At 43.9% G+C, this 24,789-nt stretch overlaps 1 protein-coding gene across 14 annotated transcripts in view; it reads left to right on the top strand.

The window, feature by feature from the left end:
• Window positions 1–24,789, top strand: part of LOC121291414 (tenascin-like) — a 224,925-nt gene that overhangs the window by 116,977 nt on the left and 83,159 nt on the right. For 12 of the 14 annotated variants that reach the window (XM_041212557.1, XM_041212552.1, XM_041212558.1 and 9 more), the window contains 7 exons: window positions 5,970–6,269; window positions 8,428–8,727; window positions 10,065–10,364; window positions 11,617–11,916; window positions 16,194–16,475; window positions 17,890–18,171; window positions 21,250–21,534. In XM_041212557.1, coding sequence (XP_041068491.1) covers window positions 5,970–6,269; window positions 8,428–8,727; window positions 10,065–10,364; window positions 11,617–11,916; window positions 16,194–16,475; window positions 17,890–18,171; window positions 21,250–21,534 — 2,049 coding nt within the window. The remainder of the gene's footprint in view (window positions 1–5,969; window positions 6,270–8,427; window positions 8,728–10,064; window positions 10,365–11,616; window positions 11,917–16,193; window positions 16,476–17,889; window positions 18,172–21,249; window positions 21,535–24,789) is intronic. The other 2 variants (XM_041212551.1, XM_041212549.1) reach the window with 2 other exon arrangements.

Genomic DNA, 24,789 nt, shown 5'->3' with positions numbered 1-24,789 from the left:
GTGTTACATTGTGAGTCTGCGGTCTCTCAGTGTTACTGAGAGAATCAGAGAGCGTTACATTATGAGTCTGGGGCCTCTCAGTGTTAGAGAATCAGAGAGTGTTACATTGTGAGTCTGGGGTCTCTCAGTGTTCGAGAATCAGAGCGTGTTACATTGTGAGTCTGGGGTCTCTCAGTGTTAGAGAATCAGAGCGTTACATTGTGAGACTGGGGTCTCTCAGTGTTAGAGAATCAGAGAGTGTTACATTGTGAGTCTGGGGTCTCTCAGTATTACTGAGAGAATCAGAGAGTGTTACATTGTGAGTCTGGGGTCTCTCATTGTTAGAGAATCAGAATGTGTTACATTGTGAGACTGGGGTCTCTCAGTGTTAGAGAATCAGAGAGTGTTACATTGTGAGTCTGGGGTATAGTGATATCTTAGGACACACAACCTCTCACGCTGGAACATGTCGTATCGCCAGTACGCACTGGAACAGAAGGTCACTGTCGGGACCAGCCCCTCTCCTCCAGACTAATTTCCTGATATCAGAAAGATTCGGAAGCTGCTAGCTGGAGACCAGGAAACCTGCTACGGGGATTCAGGAATGGGAAGATTTATTTTCTTGCTGGTTTCAATCAGCTTTGGCTACAGCTGAGATACAGTGTAGAGGACACAAAGTTGCACTGAAATGAGAAAAGGCTCCAGCTCAACAGTTTGATTTGTTTCCATGGTGACGTCAACCAATTGTGTCTTGTTTTTTTCAAAAAGAAACAAAAACATTTGGGTCCCATGAGAAAATAATATTTTGTAATTTTAATGAAGCTTTGTAACATCTGTGAATGGTTTCAATTTTAGAAACAAGAATTTTAAAATAATAATGGGAACTAATGTTATCCTGGGAGTTTGGCGATATCTCACAAGAGTCTCATCAGTTTTTCTGAGGAGTTATGATCGGTTCTGAGTTCACATTTCTGAACCCCATTTGAGTTTTAGAGTTGGTGACATGTGGGTTAGAAGATAAGAAATAGGAGCAGCAGTTAGCCATTTGAACCTGCTCTCCCAATCCATAAGACCCTAGCTGACCTTCTACCTCAACTCCCACTTTGTCTCAATATTCCATCATGTCCTCCGTGTTTTCTTCTTCTCTCAGTTCTAAATAGCCAACCCCTTATTGCGAGAATTTAACCTTTAGTTTTGGAAGCTCCAGCCAGGGAAAACAGCCTCTCGGCATCCACCCTATCTAGCCCTGTAAGAATTTTATATGTTACAATGAGATCATCTCTCATTTTTCTAAACTCCAGGGAATATAGGCCTGCTCTGTCTCCTGGGTGCCGCAGTCTTAGACTTGGGGCTTTCCTGCTGGCTCGAAGGCTTCAAGAGAAGTAACTCACCTGTCGCTTGCCAGAGATATGACTTAGATGGAGCTTGACAACTGAACTTGCTCAGATTTTGCTTATTGCACATGGTCCTCCGTATGTTTCCCGGCTGGCCAGGCGCTCAGTTGTAAATCTTCTGCTTTCAGCTTTGACTGACCAAGTCAAAATCACTCTGATCCGGCTGGTCAAACTGAGCAACCTGTCCGCCTCTAACATCACGACGGACTCACTCTGGTTGTCCTGGAGGGCAGAGAAGGTCTTTGATACCTTCCTTCTGCAATATGGAGTTCAAGGTTCAGAGGGCGTGCAGAACCTCTCAGTGATCGGGCATCGACAAGCCGCAACCATCACAGGCCTGAAGCCAGCCACCAAGTACATCGCTGACATCTATGGTCAAGCCGCAAAACCGCTGACCCTCGTGGTGACCACTAAAAGTATTGTGAGCACCACATGGAATTCACTATAGGGGTTTTGATTTTACCCCTTCTCTTTCACCCCAAGCTCCCTTGCATATTAATAAGGTGGGAGTCAGACTGTTTCTCAGCCCTGCATAGAATCTTGCAGCAGAGAAACAGGCCATTCAGCCTAATTGGTTCATGCTGGTGTTTATGCTCCCTGCAAGTCTCCTCCCACCCCTTTTCATCTCACCCTATCAACATATTCTTCTGTCCCTTTCCTTCTCATGAATATCCAGCTTCTCAATAAGTGCATCTGTGCATATTCATCTCAATCACTCCATGAGAGGGAGATGGTGGCATAGTGGTAGCATCACTAGGCTAGTAATCCAGGGACCCAGGCTGAATTCAGTTAAACCTGGAATTCAAAAGCTAATGGTGACCATACAACAATTGTTGTAAAAGCCTCTTTATGGAAGGATATCTGCCAACCTTACCTGGTCTGGCCTACATGTGACTCCAGACCACTGACTCTGAAATGGCCTAGCAAGCTATTCAGTTCAAGGATGTTGCAGTTAGGGATGATGCCCACATACCATGAAAGAATTAAAAAAAATCTGATGGGAGTGTTCCACATTTCTATGTAAATATTTTTCTCCTGAACTTTCCAAACCAACAACCATTACCATCTAGAAGGGCAGCAGGTACATAGGAACACCACCACCTGGAAATTCCCCTCCAAGTCACTCACCATCCTGACTTGGAAATATATCGCCATTCCTTCACTGTCGCTGGGTCAAAATCCTGGAATTCCCTTCCTAACAGCACTGTGGGTGTACCTACACCACATGGACTGCAGCGGTTCAAGAAAGCAGCTCACCACCACTTTCTCAAGGACAACTGGGGATGGACAATGAATGCTGGCCTATCGACACCCAGATCCCAGGAAAGAATAAAAGAAAACATTCCAGGACATTTTCCATTCGTTGTGACTATTTCTGGATACTGAACAGGAATTATTTCCTCTTTTATTGTTCCCCCCAGGAACCATTGTAGCCTCTGGGGTTATCAAAGCATGACCATGTCCTTGGAATAAAGGTAACTCCTGATTGAGATGGTCACCAGGCTACAGCTACATCACCCATCCACACCCTGAGTGTTGCCTGGGGAACAAACAATGGCGGGAAGATTGGAATGGATGCACTCAGAAGCTCCTCTCATCCACAGGAGTTGCCTTGTCTGCCTGGACACATTCCTGGAGACTCTATGACATTATCCCCTCCCTCCACCCTTCCTGCACTCGCACATTCTCCCACCCTTGGTCATCAACACATCCATCTTGTGACACCTTGGAGCCAACTGGAAAATAAACAGGACCGTTGTTATCTGACTGAATGTGCATTATTTCAGTCAAACACCCTCCCTCGTACATCGCCAATATTAATCAAATAAATGAGAAAATCGCACACAATTTTCTTTAACGCCCCTAGGATTTCTCCCCCTGGGTTTGCTTATAACGGTGAGATGAACCTTCAGTGCCTGGAGGTTCCAGCACAAGGTTAAATATGTATATAACTCCTGTGTAAATATATCTCTGCCGTTCACATTTCTGCATGAACCACACACAAACAGAAGTTTCCGACTGTCGCCTCTTGACGCACTTTGAAGCTGGGAGCTCAATCCCCATTTCTGGAATGTGGCAAAGCAGCTCATCTTTTCACTGGAATCTCTTCCCAGATAGAATGGACTTACCACCTCTGTCAGTAACACACCCCTCCTGGGAGACAGGTGATCTGTGAATAATCCCATGGTTTGCTTCCGTGTCTTCAGATATTCCTTCCTTACTTTAGTCTGTCTCTTCAGCTATTCCTTGCTCACTCTAGTCCGTATCTTCAGCTATTCCTTCCTCATTCTAGACCGTATCTTCAGCTATTCCTTCCTCACTCAGTCCGTATCTTCAGCTTTCCTTCCTCACTCTAGTCCGTATCGTCAGCTATTCCTTCCTTACTCTAGTCCATATCGTCAGCTATTCCTTCCTTACTCTAGTCCATAACGTCAGCTATTCCTTCCTTACTCTAGTCCATATCATCAGCTATTCCTTCCTTACTCTAGTCCGTATCTTCAGTTATTCCTTCCTCACTCTAGTCCATATCTTCAACTATTCCTTCCTCGCTTTAAGCAATGCAAAATGCACACAGGAAGAGTTTTGTATGCTGTGCAGGTTCCATGAATGAGTGTGGCTATTGTGCGGCTTTGACTCATTTGGGATATACTCTTATTTTCCTCCAAATATGACTTAACTTTCGATGAGAGTAATTTTTGGCTTTGAGAGAGGAAGTTGTAACAGCTGATATTGGATCTGATCTCTGATTTTAATTCTCATTTGCTTCAGTAGAAATGAAAACTGGTGGAGAGGGTCTGTGAAAGGTTGTCCGATCTAATATCACCCCAAGTCAAAATTACCCTCCCTTCCTTATGCAACAATCTCCATCCATTGGAGATTCTTCAAGGACAAGATCTGAAGTGCATGTTTCAGTCTCTCTGACTTTCCATCTAACTTATAATTAACGTCAGGTCCATCAGAGGTGTCAATGTTTCTCATGAGCCGAGCATGAGGAGCCTTGAGAATCACATCCAAGGCTTAATTCCTGTTAACCTCCAATGTATCTCAGCTTGCAAATGCTGACATATTGAACTGTTCTGGCTAAACCACCCAGAATTCAAACAAAGATGGACAAATCAGTAAATAAGAAATCAAAGGTCATAAACTTGCCTATGTATGTTTTTGTGTTTGCCTAGTTTAGAGGGCTGGATTGCCAGGGTTCAGGGGCTCAGAGTGGGATGTATCTGGTGGATTTCTTTAAGACTAAAACAGGTTACTTCTAGGGCTAAGTTTCATGGTCCAATTGCAGCGGGGGTGGGGCCGGAAAATGTGGTGAGTCGTTCAAAAGCCTATTGATGCGTCATAACATTCAAGGCTATGGGCCAAGTGCTGGTAAATGGGATTAGATAGGTAGGTCAGGTGTTTCTCACGTGTTGATGCAGACTCGATGGGCCGAAGGGCTTCTTCTGCACTGTGTGATTCTGATTTCAGCGGGACCGCAAAATCCCACCGGCAGGAGGGGCTGTGAAATTCTGCCCCGAGAATTGTTGCTCCCCTGGTGTCCAATACCCTCACCATGTGGTGAATCGGCCAGTGGTATGGGACAAACTGAGGCTTTTCATCGGGGGTGAGATTTTAATCAGACGGACATTCGGACCTTGCGGCAGCCCATTTGACTGGGCACGTGGTTCCAGACTCTGACTCAACCCGTGGCCACATCAAAAATAGAAAACCCTGCAAGGAAAACAAGCCTAACCATTGAAAAAATCCTGTAGCCATCTCCATGGAGAAATGCGGCAAGGAGGCCTCCTTTGAAGAAAGTGGTAGTGTGGCGGAATATATTCGTTGCAACAAAAGCCATATTCTCTTGCTGCTACTAAAACTATCCTTTGATTAAGCTGCTGTCATCGCACTATGGTTCACCTTTATTCCGTCCTGTCCCTCAATCCCAGTTCATCGCTTCGAGATTGTTGTAAGATTCAACCTATCTTTGGCATGTATTTTGTATTGCGCGGCTAATATGGTGACCCAATGGACACAAGTTTGGCCAGTGTTGAAATCCTATTGGACAACACTGACATACCTAATGCAGGATACAGCTTGGGGAGAAGAGGAATGAGGTGGGAATATTTGCATGATTTTGGAGTAACTTTAACAACCTTCCCCTTTGGCTGCTTGATCAGCGTCCATGTTAATTCTGCCCCCCGGGAGCTTTTGTGTCTATAGGAGGGAAAGCAAGCTGTCGGACAGTAATTTCCACTGAGCTGACCTGCTATAGCCTTCCCACAAGTGTCTGCATCCATATCCAACATAAACCTGGCAAAGGTTAAAGTGGTGGAGAGGGGGAAGAGGTCTGAGAAAATTCCAGGCCACTCTCCCTTTGCTCTTTTTGGATTTCAACAGGTGAACTCCAGAAATAAAGCCCTTAGTCAAAGATCCCAGGGGTTCCTTGGTGCACAGAAGGGCCTTAAGCTTCAAAATAATAATTCTTGTCTGATTCTTCCTTCAGCTTGTGGTCTTAATCCTCATGAACCTTGATAATTGAATGGAACTTCATCAAATGCCTCTCAACAGTTGTCATCTGGTAAAAGTTCATATCTATTTTCCCTTTTTTAGCTTCCACAGATAGAGACAAAGTAAAGCCAAGTAAAGTGGTTAAATTGGAGAATCTTTCAGTCTCTAACATCACAGCGGACTCCTTCCAACTCTCCTGGAGTGCGGAGAAGGATTTTGATTCTTTTATCATAGAGTATGGAGTGCAAGGTTCTGAGGATGTGCAGAACGTCATGGTAACCGGTGACCGCCGATTGTCTCTCATCACAGGCCTAAGGCCTACCACTGTCTACACAGTCTATGTCTATGGGATCTCTGGTGGTGTACGCACCAAGCCACTCAGCACTATCATAACCACCAAAGGTATTACCTCCTTTCTTTCATGATCTTTTTAATAGAACCAAAAATGTGTCTTTCCATTCCAGAGACCTTAATGATTACTATGGTGACTATACGTGGCTCGTGTCCTTGGTGAGGCCTGAGGTAGAAGTCGATCATGCTGAGACACGTCATCCAACTCCAGGGCACCTGAACAAACCAATGGCTGCATTTATATAGAACTACACAATATTCACAGCACAGAAATGAGCCATTCGACCCAACAGATCCATGCATTCATACCAACATGAACTTTCTTCCTTCATCTCATCGCCCTGTCAATATGTCCTTCTGCTCCTTTCTCCTTCATGTGTTTATCTAGCTTCCTCTTAGATGTATCTATAATATTCACTCCCTGTGGTAGAATCTTCCATATTCTCACCACTCTCTGGGTAAAGACCTTTCTTCTAAATTCCCTATAGTGACTCTCTTTTGGCACCTAGTGTTAGACACCCCACAAATGGAAAAACCTTCCTTATATCTGCCCTATTGAATCCATTCAAAATCTTAACATAGATTAAATTTTAATCAGATTTATGACATGGCAGATGATGTGTGCCAGACAGACCAAATCCACAAGGGAAACTTGGTCACACTATCACAACAGTTTTACAATTTATTTATTACAAGAAGACATGTGTACTGAATTCAGAAGTAATAAGTCCACCAAGACCTTTAGAGATTTAAAAAATTAACTTAAAATATTTATTAGCAAAATAAAAGATGTCAAGCACATACATAAGACTACAATTACTTACTATTATAATAACTCCTAAATTCTTAATTAACCTGATCCACGGTTACACCCGTTTAAGGCAACAGTCCAAATAGATTTTAGGTTTAAAACAGAACCAACAAGTTAACACAATATACACTTGACAGTGGAATTCCAAATGGATTTTTCCCAATATCAGTTTTGTTATATAGCAGACTTATGCCCAAATGACTCGAGGCTTCATTAAAGCTATTTTACACACTCCTGTCAGATCTTACATGGCCTTCTCCCACATCGCCTTTCATTCTCCTTTATATATGTATCTCTCTTTTTAATATGTAAATTCTATTGTTCCATATGTCATTGAAACTCTATCTTCCTCATAATGTAAAAACTGACATGTTGCCAATATTGCCAGTAACCTTTGGGAAAAATAAAAACACTCCTTAACCTTGCTTATCTGGCTAGTTGTAAACAGACTAAGATCCCTTTGAAATCCAAATTTCTTCATTTATCTAAATATGCAAGTTCCCTTCACACTTTACATGCTAACCCAGCATCCATGTTTACTCATTTGCATGTCAAGCACCGAACTTCTTTTGATAATTTCAAGCTTGCAGTCTACTTGACTCCAAATGTAATTAAATCACACACAGACAGACCCAACTATACTTACCCCCTTAAACCTACTTCACAATAAACCAGAAAAATATAATGAAAATGATTATACTTCTGTCACATCTGATACAAATAATTTTAAATTTACAGCAAGTTGGCCTTAAGGTATTGGCTTTTTCCTTATTGGTAGTGTATTGGTGATTCTAATTGGGTGTTGATTTTTAAGAATGCATATGAATGTACACTCTAATTGTGCATCTTTTACATGAATCACATATTTCAGGAAAATAATCAGTGGACTATTGACCTGAAACTCTGAGAACTCAGCTGAGCGTCAGACACACCAGTATCTGTAAATTTAAAAGATTTTACATGTTTCTAATCTAATTGCTATTTCATTTCTGTGGCCCTGTGAATTTTGAATTGTTTTATCCGTACGACTGAGCAAAAGTTTTCAGTTAAATTCCTCTACGATATTCAACCACTTAAAGAAGTTTCTCCTGAATTCCCCATTGGATTTATTAGTGACTATCTTACATTGATGGCCTCTGGTTTTGCTTCACAAGTGGGTACTCTTTCTCCCTTTCTCTTTCTGTCTACTCTTTCAGAAGAATATTGTTAAATGAAGAAAAAGCATTTAAGAATGAGTAATCCTTCCATTCAGATCCCTCCATGTTCTCGCCCCTCTCTATCTCAGCAGGTTGTGATCCTAATCCCACGATATAACCCTTAGGATTGAATGGGACTTTATCAAATGCCCCTCAACAGTTGTTACCTGGTAAAAGTTCATATTTATTTTCCCTTATTTAGCTTCCACAGGTGGAGACAAAGTAAAGCCAAGTAAAGTAATTAAACTGGAGAATCTTTCAGTCTCTAACATCACAATGGACTCCTTCCAACTCTCCTGGGGTGCGGAGAAGGTTTTTGACTCTTTTATCATACAATATGGAGTGCAAGGTTCTGAGGATGTGCAGAACCTCACGGTAACCGGTGACCGCCGATTGTCCCTCATCACAGGCCTGAGGCCTACAACCATCTACACAGTCTATGTCTATGGGATCTCTGGTGGTGTACGTACCAAGCCACTCAGCACTGTCATAACCACCAAAGGTATTACCTCCTTTTTTTTCATGATCTTTTCTTATTAATAGAACTAAATATTTGCCCTTCCATTCCAGAGGCCCTTCTGCTACTATGGCAACAAATGTGTCCTGTGTCCTCGGAGAGGCCTGAGGTAGAAGTCAATAGAGCTGAGACACATCATTCAACTCTAGGGCACCGGAATAGACCAATAGCTGCATTTGTACAAATTTGCACAATGTTTACAGCACAGAAACGAGCCATTCAACCCAACAGGTTCATGTATTTATGCCCAGATGATCCTTCTCCCATCCTACTTCATCTCGCCCTGTCAACATATCCAAACATTCCTTTCTCCCTCATGTGTTTACCTTCCTTCCTCTTAAGTGTATCCATACCATTCACCTCAACCAGTCCCTGTGGTAGTAACTCGCATATTCTCACCGCTTTCTGGATTTTTCCGGAATTCCCTGTTGGGTTTATTAGTGACTGTTTTATATTTATGGCCCCTATTTTTGGACATCCAACAAATTAAAACATGTTCCCCACATTTAACCTCTTGAACCCTATTCAAAATCTTAAATTAGATTAAAATTCTGTTTGATTCAAATAATTTTACATTTAGGATAATTTTGTCTTAAAGTAATGGCTTTTAGTTTATTGGTAGTATATTGGTGGTTCTGTTCATGTTTAAGATTGTACATATGAATGTACATTCTACTTGTGCATCTTTTACATAACTCACATATTTCAGGAAGATAATTAGTAGAACATCGACCTGAAACTCAGAGAACTCAGCTGAGTATCAGACACATACCTATTTATAAATTCTAAAGATTTCACATGTTTCTAATATCCATTATATCCAAGTGCTACTTTCATTTCCCCATAGCTGTGAACCTTTAAGTGTTGTAGCACCTGAAGGACTGTGAGTAAAGGGTTCAGTTAAATTCCTTTACACTATTCAGCCACTCCCAGTGGTAGCAGGTTCCACATTCTAACCACTCTCTGAGTAAAGAGGCTTCTCCTGAATCCCCGATTGGATTTAGTGATTATCTTACATTCATGGCTTCTGGTTTTGCTCTATCCCCAAATGTGGAAATACTCTCCAAGCCTCTCTCTCCCTCTCACTCTCTCTCCCCGTCCCTCGCTGTGTCCACTGTTGCAGCAGTTTTGTTCAAATTAAGAAATATCTTTTAAGAATTGCATAATCCCTGTTTTTAGGTCTCTCCCTGTCCTCACCCCCTCTATCAATCTCATCAGGTTGTGATCCAATCCCACTGGTGACGACTGATCGGGACTTTATCAAATGCCTCTTTCCAGTTGTTACCTGTGGTAAAAGTTCATATCTATTTTCCCTTTTTTAGCTTCCACAGATAGAGACAAAGTAAAGCCAAGTAAAGTAATTAAACTGGAGAATCTTTCAGTCTCTAATATCACAGTGGGCTCCTTCCAACTCTCCTGGGGTGCGGAGAAGGATTTTGATTCTTTTATCATACAGTACCGAGTACGAGGCTCTGAGGATGTGCAGAACCTCACGGTAACCGGTGACCGCCGATTGTCCCTCATCACAGGCCTGAGGCCTACAACCATCTACACAGTCTATGTCTATGGGATCTCTGGTGGTGTACGCACCAAGCCACTCAGCACTGTCATAACCACCAAAGGTATTACCTCCTTTTTTTTTAATTAGCAAAAAGAACCAAATATTTGCCTTTCTGTTCAAGAGACCCTGCTGGTTGCCATGGTGACTGTGTAGCCTGTTTTAGAGGCCTGATGTAGAAGCTGAACTGTGACACTTCAAGTCTAGGGCAATTGAGCAGACCGATGGCTGCATTTACACAATATTTACAGCCCGGAAGCTGGCCACAATAGGCCCATACATTTATGTTCCACATGAATCCCCTCCTGTCCTATTGTATTTCAACCTGTCAACATGTTATATATCTTTCATCATGCATTTATCTAGCTTCCTCTTAAATGTATCTAGACCATTTACTTCAACCACTCCCAGTGGTAGCAAGTTCTGCATTCTCACTGCTCTCTGGGTAAATAAGTTTCTCCTGAATTCCTGATTGGATTTATTAGTGGCTATCTTATATTTATGGCGCCTATTTTTGGACATCCTACAAATGGAAACTTCCCTTCATCTACCTTATTGAACTCATTCAAAATCTTAAAATTGATTAAAACTTTATCTGATACAAATAATTTTAAATTTACAGCAATTTGGCCTTACAGAATTGGCTTTTACCTATTGATAGTGTGTTGGTGGATCTAATTGGCTGTTGATTTTTAAGAGTGTACATGAAAGCAATGTGGTTGACTCTTAACCGCCCTCTGAAATGGCCGAGCAAGCCACTCAGTTCAAGGTAAATTAGGGATGGGCAACAAATGTTGGTATTGGCAGTGATGTCCATGTCCCATGAGAAAAATAAAAATGTGCACTCTAATTGTGTAATATTTGCATGACTCACATATTTCAGGAAAGTTATTAGCAGCCAAATTGATCTGAAAGAGAACTTAGCTGAGTGTCTGACACGCACCTATCTATAAATTTAAAAGATTTCACATTTTCTAATCCAATTAATATTTTCATCTCTGCGACGCTGTGAACCTTGAACTGTTATTTCATCCGAAGGGACTGTGAGTAAATACCTCTGCTCTTCTCTCTTTTATTCTCATCTTCACAAGTGGAAATGTTCTCTTTGTGACTACTCTCCAAGCATGGTTCTATTCAAATTAAGTAAACCCTTTTGCGAATTATGTCATCCTTGTTTTCAGTTCTCTCCATGTCCTCTCTATCTCGTCAGGCTGTGGTCCCAATCCCAGGATACAACCCTTGATGACCGCATGGGACTGCATCAAATGCCTCTCAGCAGTTAAAGTAAAAGTTCATATTTATTTTCCCTTTTTTAGCTTCCACAGATAGAGACAAAGTAAAGCCAAGTAAAGTGGTTAAACTGGAGAATCTTTCAGTCTCTAACATCACAGCGAACTCCTTCCAACTCTCCTGGGGTGCGGAGAAGGATTTTGATTCTTTTATGATACAGTACGGAGTGCGAGGTTCTGAGGATGTGCAGGACCTCACGGTAACCGGTGACCGCCGATTGTCCCTCATCACAGGCCTGAGGCCTACCACTATCTACACAGTCTATGTCTATGGGATCTCTGGTGGTGTACGCACCAAGCCACTCAGCACTGTCATAACCACCAAAGGTATTAGCTTTTCTTTTCATAAGGACCAAAAAACTTGTCTTTTCTGTCTGGACACCAATAAGTTGTGTTTATATAAAGTACCATGAACTTGGTCAAAACAACCCAACCTAGCTTGTTTATATAATCAATGTGTGGTGTATGGTACAACTTGAGTTGAGATTCTCACTCAACTCAGCTGAGTAATCCTTTTCAAATCATTCCCTGGCTTCATGTCCTTCGCTATGTCTGTAGTCTCCTTCAAGCCCACAACCCTCCGAGATTTACGCACCTCTCTAATTCTGATCCATGGTTTTAATCGCCCCTCCATTGGAGGCTGTACCTCCAGCTGCTGCAGCCCTAACCTCCAGAATTCCATCCCCAACATTCTCCATCTCTCTCCATCTTTCCACCTTCATGACGCACCTTAAAACTGAGCTTTTTGACCAAGCTTTTGTTCACCTGTCCTAACATCTCCTTATGTGACTGTGTCAAATTCAGTCAGCGAGCACCCCTGTGAAAAATCTTGGGATGTTTGACTATATTAAATGCACTATATAAATACAAGTTGTTGTAATAAACAGTTAGAAATGTTCATTTTGTAAAATACCGCCACATAGATCCGGTTTCCACTCATTTTTTGGTGTTGCTAGATGCAGACACAAACTCAATAGGCATCAATGGCACAGATACAAGAACTGAGACCTGGGAGAAAGGGTTCAAAATGTAACTTGGTCATTTGGTTACGAGGATGAACTTCAGTGATCTTACACAGAATCACATTGACTTCACAGCACAAAAACAGGCCATTCGGCCCAACTGGTCTATACCAGTGTTTAAGCTCCACACAGCCTCCTCCTGCTCTACTTCCCTCTTCCCAGCCTCCCTCTGTACCCTCCATAACCCTTTAGTCTCTTCTCCCTCATATATGCATCAAATCTCCCATTAAATCCATGAATGCTCTCAATGTCGACCACTCCATGTGGCAGCAAGTTCAACTTTCTCACCACCTGCTATGCAAAGAAATTCTTTATCTGATCTGTTAGTCTTTTACTCATGTCCACTTGACTTGGACTCGCCCATGAATGGGAACAGTTTTTCCGCATTCTCCCTACTGAATCCCTACCTAATATTCGATCAGTAACTGGGCCCCGAATGCCCTTTCCTTATCCTGAATCATTCCTGTGTTCATATTTTGAGGATCAAAGATCTCCAGCATGATCCCAAAAGAGGAGGTAATACCAGGCCTGATGGTATCTCTGTGATTCATAGGGACACCAGGAGGCCATTCAGCCACTGGAACCTGTTCCTTTATTCAGTTAAATCATGGCTGATCTGTATCTTAAATCCATTTACCCAGCTTGATTCAATATCCCTCAGAACGTTTACGCAACAAAAAAATCCTTCGATCTCAGTTTTTAAATTTTCAATTGACCTCTAGACTTGACAGCACTTTTCTGGGAAAGAGCTCAAGATTTCTCCTCCCCTTGGTGTGAAGGAGTGCTTCCTGACATCACCCTGAAGGGCTAAGCTCTAATTCTGAGGTTAGGCCCCCTTGTTCCGGACTGGCCCCCAAACCAGAGGAAGTAGCTTCTCTCCATCTACCCTATGAAATTGTTTAATCAGCATGAGCCCCTCAATTAGATCACCCCCTCAATCTTCACTAATGCACAGGAATACAAGCCTGATCTGTGCAACCTGCCCTCATAATTTAACCCGCCTAACCAGATTGTACAAGGTGTGGGACTGACGGTGCTGCGATTGGTCAATCTCGGGCTAATGTTCCCTGTCTGCCATTGCTAGAACTCTCCACTGAAACCTAAAAGCAGCTACGTGCCTGGGCTCGGTCTGCTAGAGTGTGCGGCCCCTGCTGGCCAAGTTATCTTGGTGCCTTGATGGACAAGCTCCAGCCAGTTTGTGTGAGGAATTGTCAAACTCAGTTTGGGCAGAAATTGCGCCAATCAGGCACAAACCAGGCAGATTTAAATTTTGCCAACTCACGCTGGTTTTGAAATAAATAATTATTCTGACTCTTTAACCTCTTCCTGACCTTTAGCCTCCACAGGAAAACCGAGCAAAGTGATTAAAACAGGCCAGTTGTTGGCCTCGGATGTCACCGCTGACTCTGCACAGCTGTCCTGGCTGCCTCAGAAGGGCATTGTCTTTTTTATCATACAGTACAGAGTGCGGGGTTCTGCGGTGGTGCGCAATGTCACGGTGACAGGTGACCACCGCTCTTTCATCATCACAGGCCTAAAGCCTGCTACAAAGTACCTGTTCTCTCTGTACAGTGTCTCCGCTGACCAATGCAAAAAGGCACTGACCCTTACAGTCACCATGAAAGGTAGAGTTTGCCAAACTCCTTAGTTTCAGGCAATCTTCACCCCTGCCTCCCTTTGCTTATTTATTCTTCCACAGTGTCGTTCAGCTTTGGAAATGTCTTTTCCTTCACTTTCGCCTGAGACCGTCGTTTCTCCTTCCTCAACTATTTTCATCTCAAACTTTGAAGAAGTTGGGGAAAATAGCCAATCGTATTTCTTTCCATAACTGCCTTTTGTTCCACGGTCTCCGTCCATCCTTGAACTAGTCTTTATGGGACACTCGAAGCTGAGTACGAGATGTTGGCTGACCTCACAAGTCCACAATCTCCTTCTCCCTCATGTTCCTTAAACCCTCCATCCCCCCGCCCTGCCTGGCTAAGGCTGGGAACACAATCTATCTGCGTGGATGTTCACTTTTAAAGACTATCAATGTGTCAATCGCTTGTGTCTAAATGTGTACATTGGCTGTGTATGTGTAGTACGACTTTGATCTAGAGCTGCCCCTGAAGGCTTGTCATGTGAACCTGTGAATCGCTTCCTGAACATCAGGAGGTCGCCACGGGAGAGTGGGCTGGTCTGTCTATCTTTCCTGGTCATGACCATTCCCAGTCTTTCTGTTTTAACGGAAATATGCATAGATGCCTCGCTCAATGAAAGATTTCCTGCTTTTGCCCAAGTGCTTTTGCCAGAATTATTTTGGGCATTTTGCCCAGATAAGCAGAGTTATTGAACCTCGTTGAGTGAAACCAGGGGCCGTGTCACTGATGTGTCTCAAACTCTCTTATGCATTGAATGTGCACACAACTGTTTATGTATCTGTCTCCCTCACAGCACAGATACTGTCACCCCCTTTCAGTTTTTCTGTGCAGTGCTAGGATATGGACTGCAGCAGTATGTGGGGCAAGGGGAATGAGTTATTGTGGGTGAGTTGGATTCAATTGATTTTATGATAATTGTCAAGAGATGGTGATTATTGCTTCAGTTACCTCAGGCAAGGGGAGGCAATGGTGCAGTGGTATTGTTGCTGGACTAGTAATCCAAAGACCCAGGGTAATTCTTTGGGGAACATGGGTTTGAATCCCATGGCAGATGGTGGAATTTGAATTCAATAAAAACCTGGAATTAAAAGTCTAATGATGACCCATGAAGCTATTGTAAAAATCCATCTGGTTCACTAATGCCCTTTAGGGGAGGAAATCTGCCATCCTTACCTTTTCTAGCCTACACTTGACTCCAGAGCCACAGCATTGCTGTGGTTGACTCTTAAATGTTCTCTGAATTAGGGATGGATAATAAATGCCTGGCCAGCGATGCCCACATCCCAAGAATGAATTAAAAAAAAATTAACTTCAATTTCCCTGTATGTCATTTGAAAGAATTCCAAGAATACTTCCAGGAATTTCTAAGAGGTGGAATATTGCCTCTCCTGGGATTCTGGGCATTGATCATCACCGTTGAATTTTACAATTTGTACTCGGATTTACACACTAGGACTAACTAACCTCAATTATTATTCCACGTTTTGATGGCCTTCTTAGAATAATTAATCAGTTCTGTTGAAGGTTCATGAGGATTCGAAACGTCAACTTTGTTCTTCTCCGCTGATGCTGCCAGACCTGCTGAGTTTTTCCAGGTATTTCTGTTTTTGTTTTGAATTTCCAGCATCTGCAGTTTTTTGTTTTTAATCAGTAACTTGTAGTTCCCAGGCGTCAATCACTGAACTGAAACAGCTTGGGCCTAGTTAAAAGGCTTTGTGCACTGATTAAGCACCAGTTCTGCTTCCCACTCCCCAGCCACCACTCCCTCCACACACCACACCCCCCCCACCACCCCCCCCCCCCCCCCCCCACCACCACCACCACCGACCCCCGACCCCAAACCCAGCATTGTTCATCAGCTGAATTATTTTGTCAAATGCCTCGATACTGATCTTTCCTCTGGTGAAAATATCCCATCTCTTTTGCTTTTTAACTTCTGCAGGGAAAGGCAAACCGAAACCGAGTAAATTGGGTGGTCTTTTGGTTTCTAACGTCTCATCTGACTCCATCCCCTTCTCCTGGATGGCAGAGAAGGGTTTTGATGCCTTTCTAATACGGTACAAGGTGCATGGGTCTGGCGTTGTGCAGAACTTCACGGTCAACAGTGACGACCGCTCGACAACCATCACAGGGCTGAGGCCTCGCACCAAATACACAGTCTATGTCTATGGGGTTTATAATGGCAAACGCACAAAGCCATTGACCAGAGTTGTTACCACAAAAGGTACGGATTTCCCCTTATTTCCCAGTGACGCATTCTCGCTCTCCAATGAGTACCAATTCATATTGTACTAGAGAAAAAAAGCAGAAGATCGGTACGTTAATGCATGTTTAACAGGCAGTTTATGGAAAACCAGCTGAGCTGGATTTTCCCTGGTGAAGGTGGAAAACAGCAACCGGTACTGTTTCGGGGTCCAAAGCTTGCCCGGGCGGGGGGGGCGGGGGTGGGGAAACAGTCACCCATTGAGATTTTCATAGGGTTGCCCCTTTAATTGGCATAAAGGCATGTTCCCCATCCAAATAAGGCCGGCGGGCAGGCACTTGATGGGCTTCAAGGCCAATCAGAGACCTTTCAGCTGGAGAGGAGCAGCAGGCTGTCAGAGAGGGTAAGTAAGAGAGGGGGCTCTTCAACATAGAGGTGCCGTCTCTCCAACCTTTTTAAATCTTTAATTGGAAGCAGTATGCTGGGAGGGAAACCCCTCCAGAGGGCAGCCTGCAGCTGGTCTCACACTCAGGCAGGCAGCGAGGGCCTCTAGGCCTGTCTGAAGTATGGGCCTGTTACTAGGTACCCTCCTGCAAGGACCTAAATTGATGTGGGAAACTAGAGACTGCTTAGACAATCGCAGTCATGGCCTAATCTATCACCCACCACTTGAAGGTGGATCGTCCTGCCAGATTCATTCATGCCTCCACAAGAACTAGTCTCAGAAGTGGGATCAAGCTAGGGAATCAGCACTCTGGTCAGTGGGCTAATTTTCAGACCTGAGCCTGGCCCCAGCAGGGCCGAAAGGCCAGCCCAGCATTTTAATGCTGCATTTGCGAATTGATAATGTTAGAATATTTAGCCAGAGATCCAGGAGTATTTTCTCCTGCTGGATAAACATTCTGCATATTTTTCCAAGCCTCCGCTGATAAACCAAGTCGATGGGTTAGCCTTCCGGTTTCTGCTGAGGAGCTAGATAGCTTCAGACTCTCTTGGCCCACCTCCCAGGATAGCCACAAGCTCAGCACAGTGTGTCTGACAGGCCTGAGAAGAGTTGGATAACGAAATAGGATTGTGCTGTGATGGAGGAGGAGGGAGGGTGGTTACAATGCTCTTTGGATGTTAGGGATAGAGGCACAGTGACTCAGTATTTGATGTTGATGTGCACAGTGACTTTGGCCTTGACTTTCTCTGTGCAGTTCCCTAGGAGATTGATACATCAGTCACCAGCTTGATAAATTAGAACCTTCTGTCTTGCATAAACCCTCACCCCAACCCCCGAGCAGCCAATATACAGGTAACTAAATTCTACCTCAAGCAATGGGTAACACAAGTCTTGGGTGCACATGTGCGCAGAAGCATCTACCACCTGTTGTGACCAACCGTTCTCCGCTTGTTCAATTTACACTTCTTTTGATTGTTTTTCCCCTTTTAGCTCCCACAGATAAAGAGGCTGTAAAACTCGGCAGCCTGTCTACCTCTAATATCACGGCTAACTCTCTCCGACTCTCCTGGACAGTGGACAGGGCCTTTGACTCCTTTTTAATCCAGTACAGAGTCCAGGGCTCTGAGGAGACCCACAACATCACAGTCACTGGCGGACAACAATCCCACCGCATTGTAGGCCTCAGGCCTACTACCAGATACACCGTCTATCTCTATGGGATTTCCGGTGGCTCACGGACAGAGCCTTTGACCACTGCTGTGACCACCACAGGTACTCTGACACAGTCAAGTCCCTTTCAATGTGAACGCGATTCACTCTGTTAATCTTTCTTGTTATTTTTCAGGTATGTGGATGTAACAAGCTCCCTGCATTCATGCAGTAGGTGTTTTACACAATCAGATTGCGGAGAGAAAGCTGTGAATTAGCATAATGGATATTCACAAACTGGGAAACATTGTCATAATTTATTTGCTGCTTGATAGGGTGGTGGATACATGTAGCTTTCAAAAGGCAACTGGATAAATATTTGAAGGTCAAAAAAGGGGGAAAGAGGGGAAACTGAGACCAACTGGATTGCTCTTCACAAAGAGCCAGCACAGACTTGACGAGCTGAATAGCCTCTGTGCTATAATTCCTTTATGTGACCTCAGTCTTAGCAACAAATTGTCTTTATATGGTGCCTTTCAATTAGTAAAATGTCCCAAGATGCTTCACAGGGGGTGTTAAATCAGACACATTAAACACCAAGCCAATCAAGGTCATATCAAGGCAGATGGCCAAAAGCTTGGTGTAAGAGGTCAGTTTTAAGGAGAGTCTTCAAAGGAAAAACAGAGAAGTGGAGGATTCAGGGAGGGAATTCCAGAGCTTGGGGCCTAGACACCTGAAGGCATGACCGCCAATGGTGGAGTGATTAAAATCAGGGATGCGCAAGGGGCCAGGTTTAGATGAGCACAGATAGCATGTGCCAATGTGATACAAAACAAAAACAGAAATACCTGGAAAAACTCAGCGGGTTTGGCAGCATCGGTGGAGAAGAGCACAGTTGACGTTTCGCGTCCTCATGACCCTTCAACAGAACTAACTAAAAATAGGAAAGGGGTGAAATATAAGCTGGTTTAAAGGGTGGGGATGGGGTTACTGGGACAAGAAGAGCTAGGTATAGGGCCAGTGATAGGTGGAGATAACCAAAAGATGTCACAGACAAAAGGACAAAGAGGTTTTGAAGGTGGTGATATTATCTAAGGAATGTGCTAATTAAGGGTAGAAAGCAGGACAAACAAGGTACAGATAGCTCTAGTGGGGGTGGGGTGAACGAATACTAAAAAGGCTAAAAGGTAGAGATAAAACAATGGATAGAAATACATTTAAAAATAATGGAAATAGGTGGGAAAAGAAAGATCTATATAAATTATTGGGAAAAACAAAAAGGAGGAGGAAAAAACGGAAAGGGGGTGGGGATGGAGGAGCGAGTTCATGATCTAAAATTGTTGAATTCAATATTCAGTCCGGAAGGCTGTAAAGTGCCTAGTTGGAAGATGAGGTGCTGTTCCTCCAGTTTGCGTTGAGCTTCACTGGAACAATGCAGCAAGCCAAGGACGGACATGTGGGCATGAGAGCAAGGTGGAGTGTTGAAATGGCAAGCAACAGGGAGGTCTGGGTAATGCTTGCTGACAGACCAAAGGTGTTCTGCAAAGCGGTCACCCAGTCTGCGTTTGGTCTCTCCAATGTAGAGGAAACTGCATTGGGAGCAACGAATGAAGTAGACTAAGTTGAGGGAAGTGCAAGTGAAATGCTGCTTCACTTGAAAAGAGTGTTTGGGCCCTTTGACGTGAGCAGAGGGGAAGTAAAGGGGCAGGTGTTGCATTCATGGCACCTTCCCATGCAACCGCAGAAAGTGCAACACCTGCCCCTTCACTTCCCCTCTCCTCACCATCCAAGGGCCCAAACACTCTTTTCAAGTGAAGCAGCATTTCACTTCCACTTCAATCAACTTAGTCTACTTCATTCGTTGCTCCCAATGCGGTTTCCTCTACATTGGAGAGACCAAACACAGACTGGGTGACCACTTTGCAGAACACCTTCGGTCTGTCCGCAAGCATTACCCAGACCTCCCTGTCGCTTGCCATTTTAACACTCCACCCTGCTCTCATGCCCACATGTCCACCCTTGGCCTGCTGCATTGTTCCAGTGAAGCTCAACACAAACTGGAGGAACAGCACCTCATCTTCCGACTAGGCACTTTACAGCCTTCCAGACTGAATATTGAGTTCAACAATTTTAGATCATGAACTCTCTCCTCCATCCCCACCCCCTTTCCATTTTTCCCCTCCTTTTTGTTTTTTCTAATAATTTATATAGATTTTTCTTTTCCTACCTATTTCCATTATTTTTTAATGTATTTCCATCCATTGTTTTATCTCTCTCTTTTAGCCTTTTTAGTATTCCTTCACCCCACCCCCACTAGAGCTATCTGTACCTTGTTTGTCCTGCTTTCTACACTTAATTAGCACATTCCTTTAGATAATATCATCACCTGCAACACCTCTTTGTTCTTTTGTCTGTGACATCTTTTGGTTATCTCCACCTATCTCTGGCCCTTTACCTAGCTCTTCTTGTCCAAATAAATACCCCACCCACCCCCCAACCCTTAAACCAGCTTATATTTCACCCCTTTCCTATTTTTAGTTAGTTCTGCTGAAGGGCCATGAGGACTCGAAACGTCAGCTGTGCTCTTCTCCACCGATGCTGCCAGACCTGCTGAGTTTTTCCAGGTATTTCTGTTTTTGTTTTTGGATTTCCAGCATCTGCAGTTCTTTGCTTCTATCTCTGTGCCAATATGATGGTTAGTTATCCTATTGCTGTTTGTGGGAGCTTCCTGTGCACAAATTGGGTGCCACGTTCCCCACTTTACAACAGGGACTACATTTCAAAAACCCGTGATTGACTGTAAAGTGTTTTGGGACATCCTGAAACTGGGAAAGGTGCTATAGAAATGCAAGCTCTTTCTATTGGTGTTCCAGTTTTATTTCTGATCCATGCTCCCATCGAGCAAACACCTTAGCTAGAAGGCAAAAACAAGTCCCATCAAGTTCTCTTCACTGTTGTGTGGAATGATGATTTTGTGTGTTATATTATATGAAACAGGCTTTAACAGCTGTCAGTAGATGCTGAGGAGCAAGATTCCTCAATCAAGTTGCATGGGGTTCGGAAGTTAAGTGAGCTCGGGTACACATTCAGCCAGAATCTCCTTCCTTGAATTAATGTTGGACTTGTCAGTCTTGTTTCAGTCTGCGGTGATCCAGGCAGCAATAATGTTTTTTCTCTCCCCTCTCTCTCTTTTACCTCCAGGAGATAGAGAAACTGTAACACCAGTTAGGCTGGGCAGCCTGTCCACCACTAATATCACGGCAAACTCTCTCCGACTCTCCTGGACAGTGGACAGGGCCTTTGACTCCTTTTTAATCCAGTACAGAGTCCAGGGCTCTGAGGAGACCCACAACATCACAGTCGCCGGCGAACAACAATCTCACCTCATTGTAGGCCTCAGACCTGCTGCCAGATACACCGTCTATCTCTATGGGATTTTCAATGGAAAACTTACCAAGCCCTTGACCACTGCTGTGACCACCACAGGTACCTTTCCCTCTCTCCTTCTTTCCATCTGGCACAGATTGGTCTTCAGAATACCAACTGATTGGATGTATTTCAAGCTGTTTTATCACCTAACCCTTCCCCTGCCCCCACTCCTGTTACATCTCCCACCACTGGCTGCATGATATGTCCATCATCATGATGCCTGACTCCTCAAGGCCAATTGGAAAAGCCAAAAGACTCCTCCGCACCCGTTACGATAATTCATGACTGTCAGTCTAACAGCCCTTCCAAACCCATGACTGCTACCATCTAGAAGGGCAAGGGCAGCAGACACATGGAAACACTGCCACCTGGAAGTTCCCCTTCAACCCACTCACCATCCTGATTTGGAAATATATCGCTGTTCCTTCACTGTCGTTGGATCAAAGTCCTGGAACTCCCTCCCTAACAGCACTGTGGGTGTATCTACACCACATGGACTGCAGAGGTTCAAGCAGGCAGCTCACCACCACCTTTTCAAGAGCAATTAGGGATGGGCAATAAATGCTGGCATAGCCAGCGATGCCCAATTTCGTGAATGAATTAGAAAAAATTCTCATTTCCAGTTTGCTTAATGCCCCCTCACAATTTTTCTCCCAGGGTTTGGCTCCCAGCGATGTGATCTCCCGGTCCAGGGATTAAATTTCAATTCCTGATGACTCCAGGGCAGTCCTGGAGGTTTGGCGACCCAATTTCAGAATCTTCTCCCCACCCCGCCACCCCCATTATTGAAAATGTCAAATGGGGAGGGCGGAGAGAGGGATTTTGTTACTATGGTGACCTTGGCCAGTGCACGTGGCCTGTGAGAGTGAAGACTTTGAGGTTACTGTTGAGCAGAGTCAGATTGGCCTAGCTGTCACAACCCCTCAGCTGAGCCAGACAGCCATCAGCCATGAGTGAGTTCCTCCGCAGGGAAAACTGCTGACTATCCCTATCAGCCAGGTTAGCCCCATGTGGGGTCTCAAACTCTCGCACAGGCCTGGCTAAATTCTGACAATCTGACTATAGTAAGTAATGCCAACCGCACCATCTTTAAAATTCAAGAGACAAGCTCTTCAAAGTCAAGTGATTCTACATTGATTGAAATCGTGAGTTGCTTTTTTCTTTGTTCCCCCCCCCCAAGAATAAACCAATATATGGAAATATTTTTATTATCCGTCCGGACACAAAGTCCACATTTTCTTCCACAGCCTCGTGGTGTTACCATGACAACATCCAGCATTTCAGACAGGCACTACATAACCTTGTGTGAGAATGAGTGTTTGCTACGCTGTCAACTATCATTTCACTCTGTGACTGAGCCCAGCACGTGACAAAGGGACAAAATCCATCCTCTGCACTTCCTGCACCAGACAGCCTCTCCCCATCTTCCACCCAAATAAACATGAGCTTGTCCAAAAACCTGGTGCCCATCCCAGTTCACACCAAATCCCATCCACCCCAATCAGCCCCTGCGCTCACCACCCAGCAGGTCATCAAGTTTAAAACTCTCTTCTCTGAAGAAGTCATACAGACTCGAATCGTTAGCTCTGTCTTTCTCTCCACAGATGCTGTTAGGCCTGCTGAGTTTTTCCAGCATTTTCTGTTTTTGTTTAAAATTTTCATCCTTGCGTTCAAATGCCTTTGTGGCCTCACCTCTCTCTACCTCTGTAATCTCCTCCTGCTGCATAGCTCTCTGAGATATCTGCACTCCTCCAGTTCTAGCATTAATTTCCGTATCCCCAGTTTTAATCACTCCACCCTTGGCAGCTCTGGAATTCCTTCCTTAACCCTCTTTTTTCTGAAGTGTAGTCATGTTGTAATGTCAGCATCGTGGCAGTCAGTTTTCACACAGTAAGATCCCATAAACAGCAATGCGACAATGACCAGATAATCTTGTTTTTTTTGTGACGTTGATTGAGGGAGAAGTATTGATCAGGACACCAGGGATAATTCACCTGCTTTTTTTCCTCAAAATGGTGTCATCGGGTCTTTTACATCCACCTGAGAAAGCAGATATGGCTTCGCTTCAATGCCCCATCTGAAAGACAGCACCTCTGGCAGTGCAGCACTCCCTCAATGTGCACTAGATAGTCAGCCTCGATTTTGGATTTGAACCCCCAACCTTTTGGTTCAGGTACCAGAGTGAGCCGCTAAGAAACAGCTGACAGTTTGGGAATTCCAGCTACTTTCCCTGGCTATCAGTGAGAGAGGATTCCCAGGTTCTTCCATTACAGTTTCTAACTCCAGTTGACATATTTCTGGAGATTTGACCCACATGACTTCCTGCCTCTAACTGCCCCACCCCAAGGCTCCAATTGATCGCCCAACATGTCAGGGTGACTTGCCTTGACATACAGCCAAATGGAAAGCAATTTTATTACCTTGATTGGTTAATTCTCGACTGTCAGTCAAAGAGCCCTTTTTAATCTCATTCCCAGTATTTTTAGAACTAATAAATTTTCAAAGAAAATGCAATAAATAGCCAACAGTTTCTCTTTGAATGTCCTAGAACTGCAGAAACAGAAATGGGGCCCATTTTCTCACTAAAGGTGTTCTATTGTGGGATGTCTTCAGAAACTCCTTAATGCTTCATCAATGCAGATTAACCTGAGTATTGCTGGAAAAATAAATATTTTTTTTGTCAAAGCTTTTTATCTTCCATTCCTCTGGACAATTCACAAGAAAATGCCAATGTCAGGGGAAACAACACGTTTACACTGTATGAGAAGAGAGTACTGATTGATTGGGAAGTGGACTCTGAATTGCAGAGGCGTTGCCATGGAGGATGCACCAGCTGATGCTGACCTACAGTGAACTGCCAAGCATTGTTTGAAATTTAAAATAGCAGCTTGACTCTGATTGGTCAAGGCATTGCACCAGCAAACAGCTGTCACTTATTTTGTTTAGTTGAAACAGACGCAATGTGCGTACATGTTCTTTCTGCCTGCAAAGAACAGGGCCCTCTGTATTAATATATGTAGCTTCCAGTACACGCAAATGTACTACACTGCTAACCTGACTGACAATCTTAAATTGGTTGTCAGCGTAATTCTTAGCACACTGAGGATTATTTAGAAAATGTTGTCCAATTGCGGAACCACATCTAATGTTGGACACTGTGTTTGGAGTTTTGCAAGCACGGGCTGGTTGGGTACGGTCTGTACCTTGCCCGTTGCGAACAGCGGAAGGGACATGCCATTTGAAATGATCCACCAGTCTTTGGGAAATATGGCCTACATACCTAGCATCACACTGACACTGAAATTCATACAC

The sequence above is a fragment of the Carcharodon carcharias genome, chromosome 19, assembly GCF_017639515.1.
Source record: "Carcharodon carcharias isolate sCarCar2 chromosome 19, sCarCar2.pri, whole genome shotgun sequence".
In the NCBI taxonomy this organism is placed as follows: Eukaryota; Metazoa; Chordata; class Chondrichthyes; order Lamniformes; family Lamnidae; genus Carcharodon; species Carcharodon carcharias.
The sequence above is the reverse complement of the archived record's forward strand: the minus strand, read 5'-3'. Positions and strand labels throughout refer to the sequence as shown.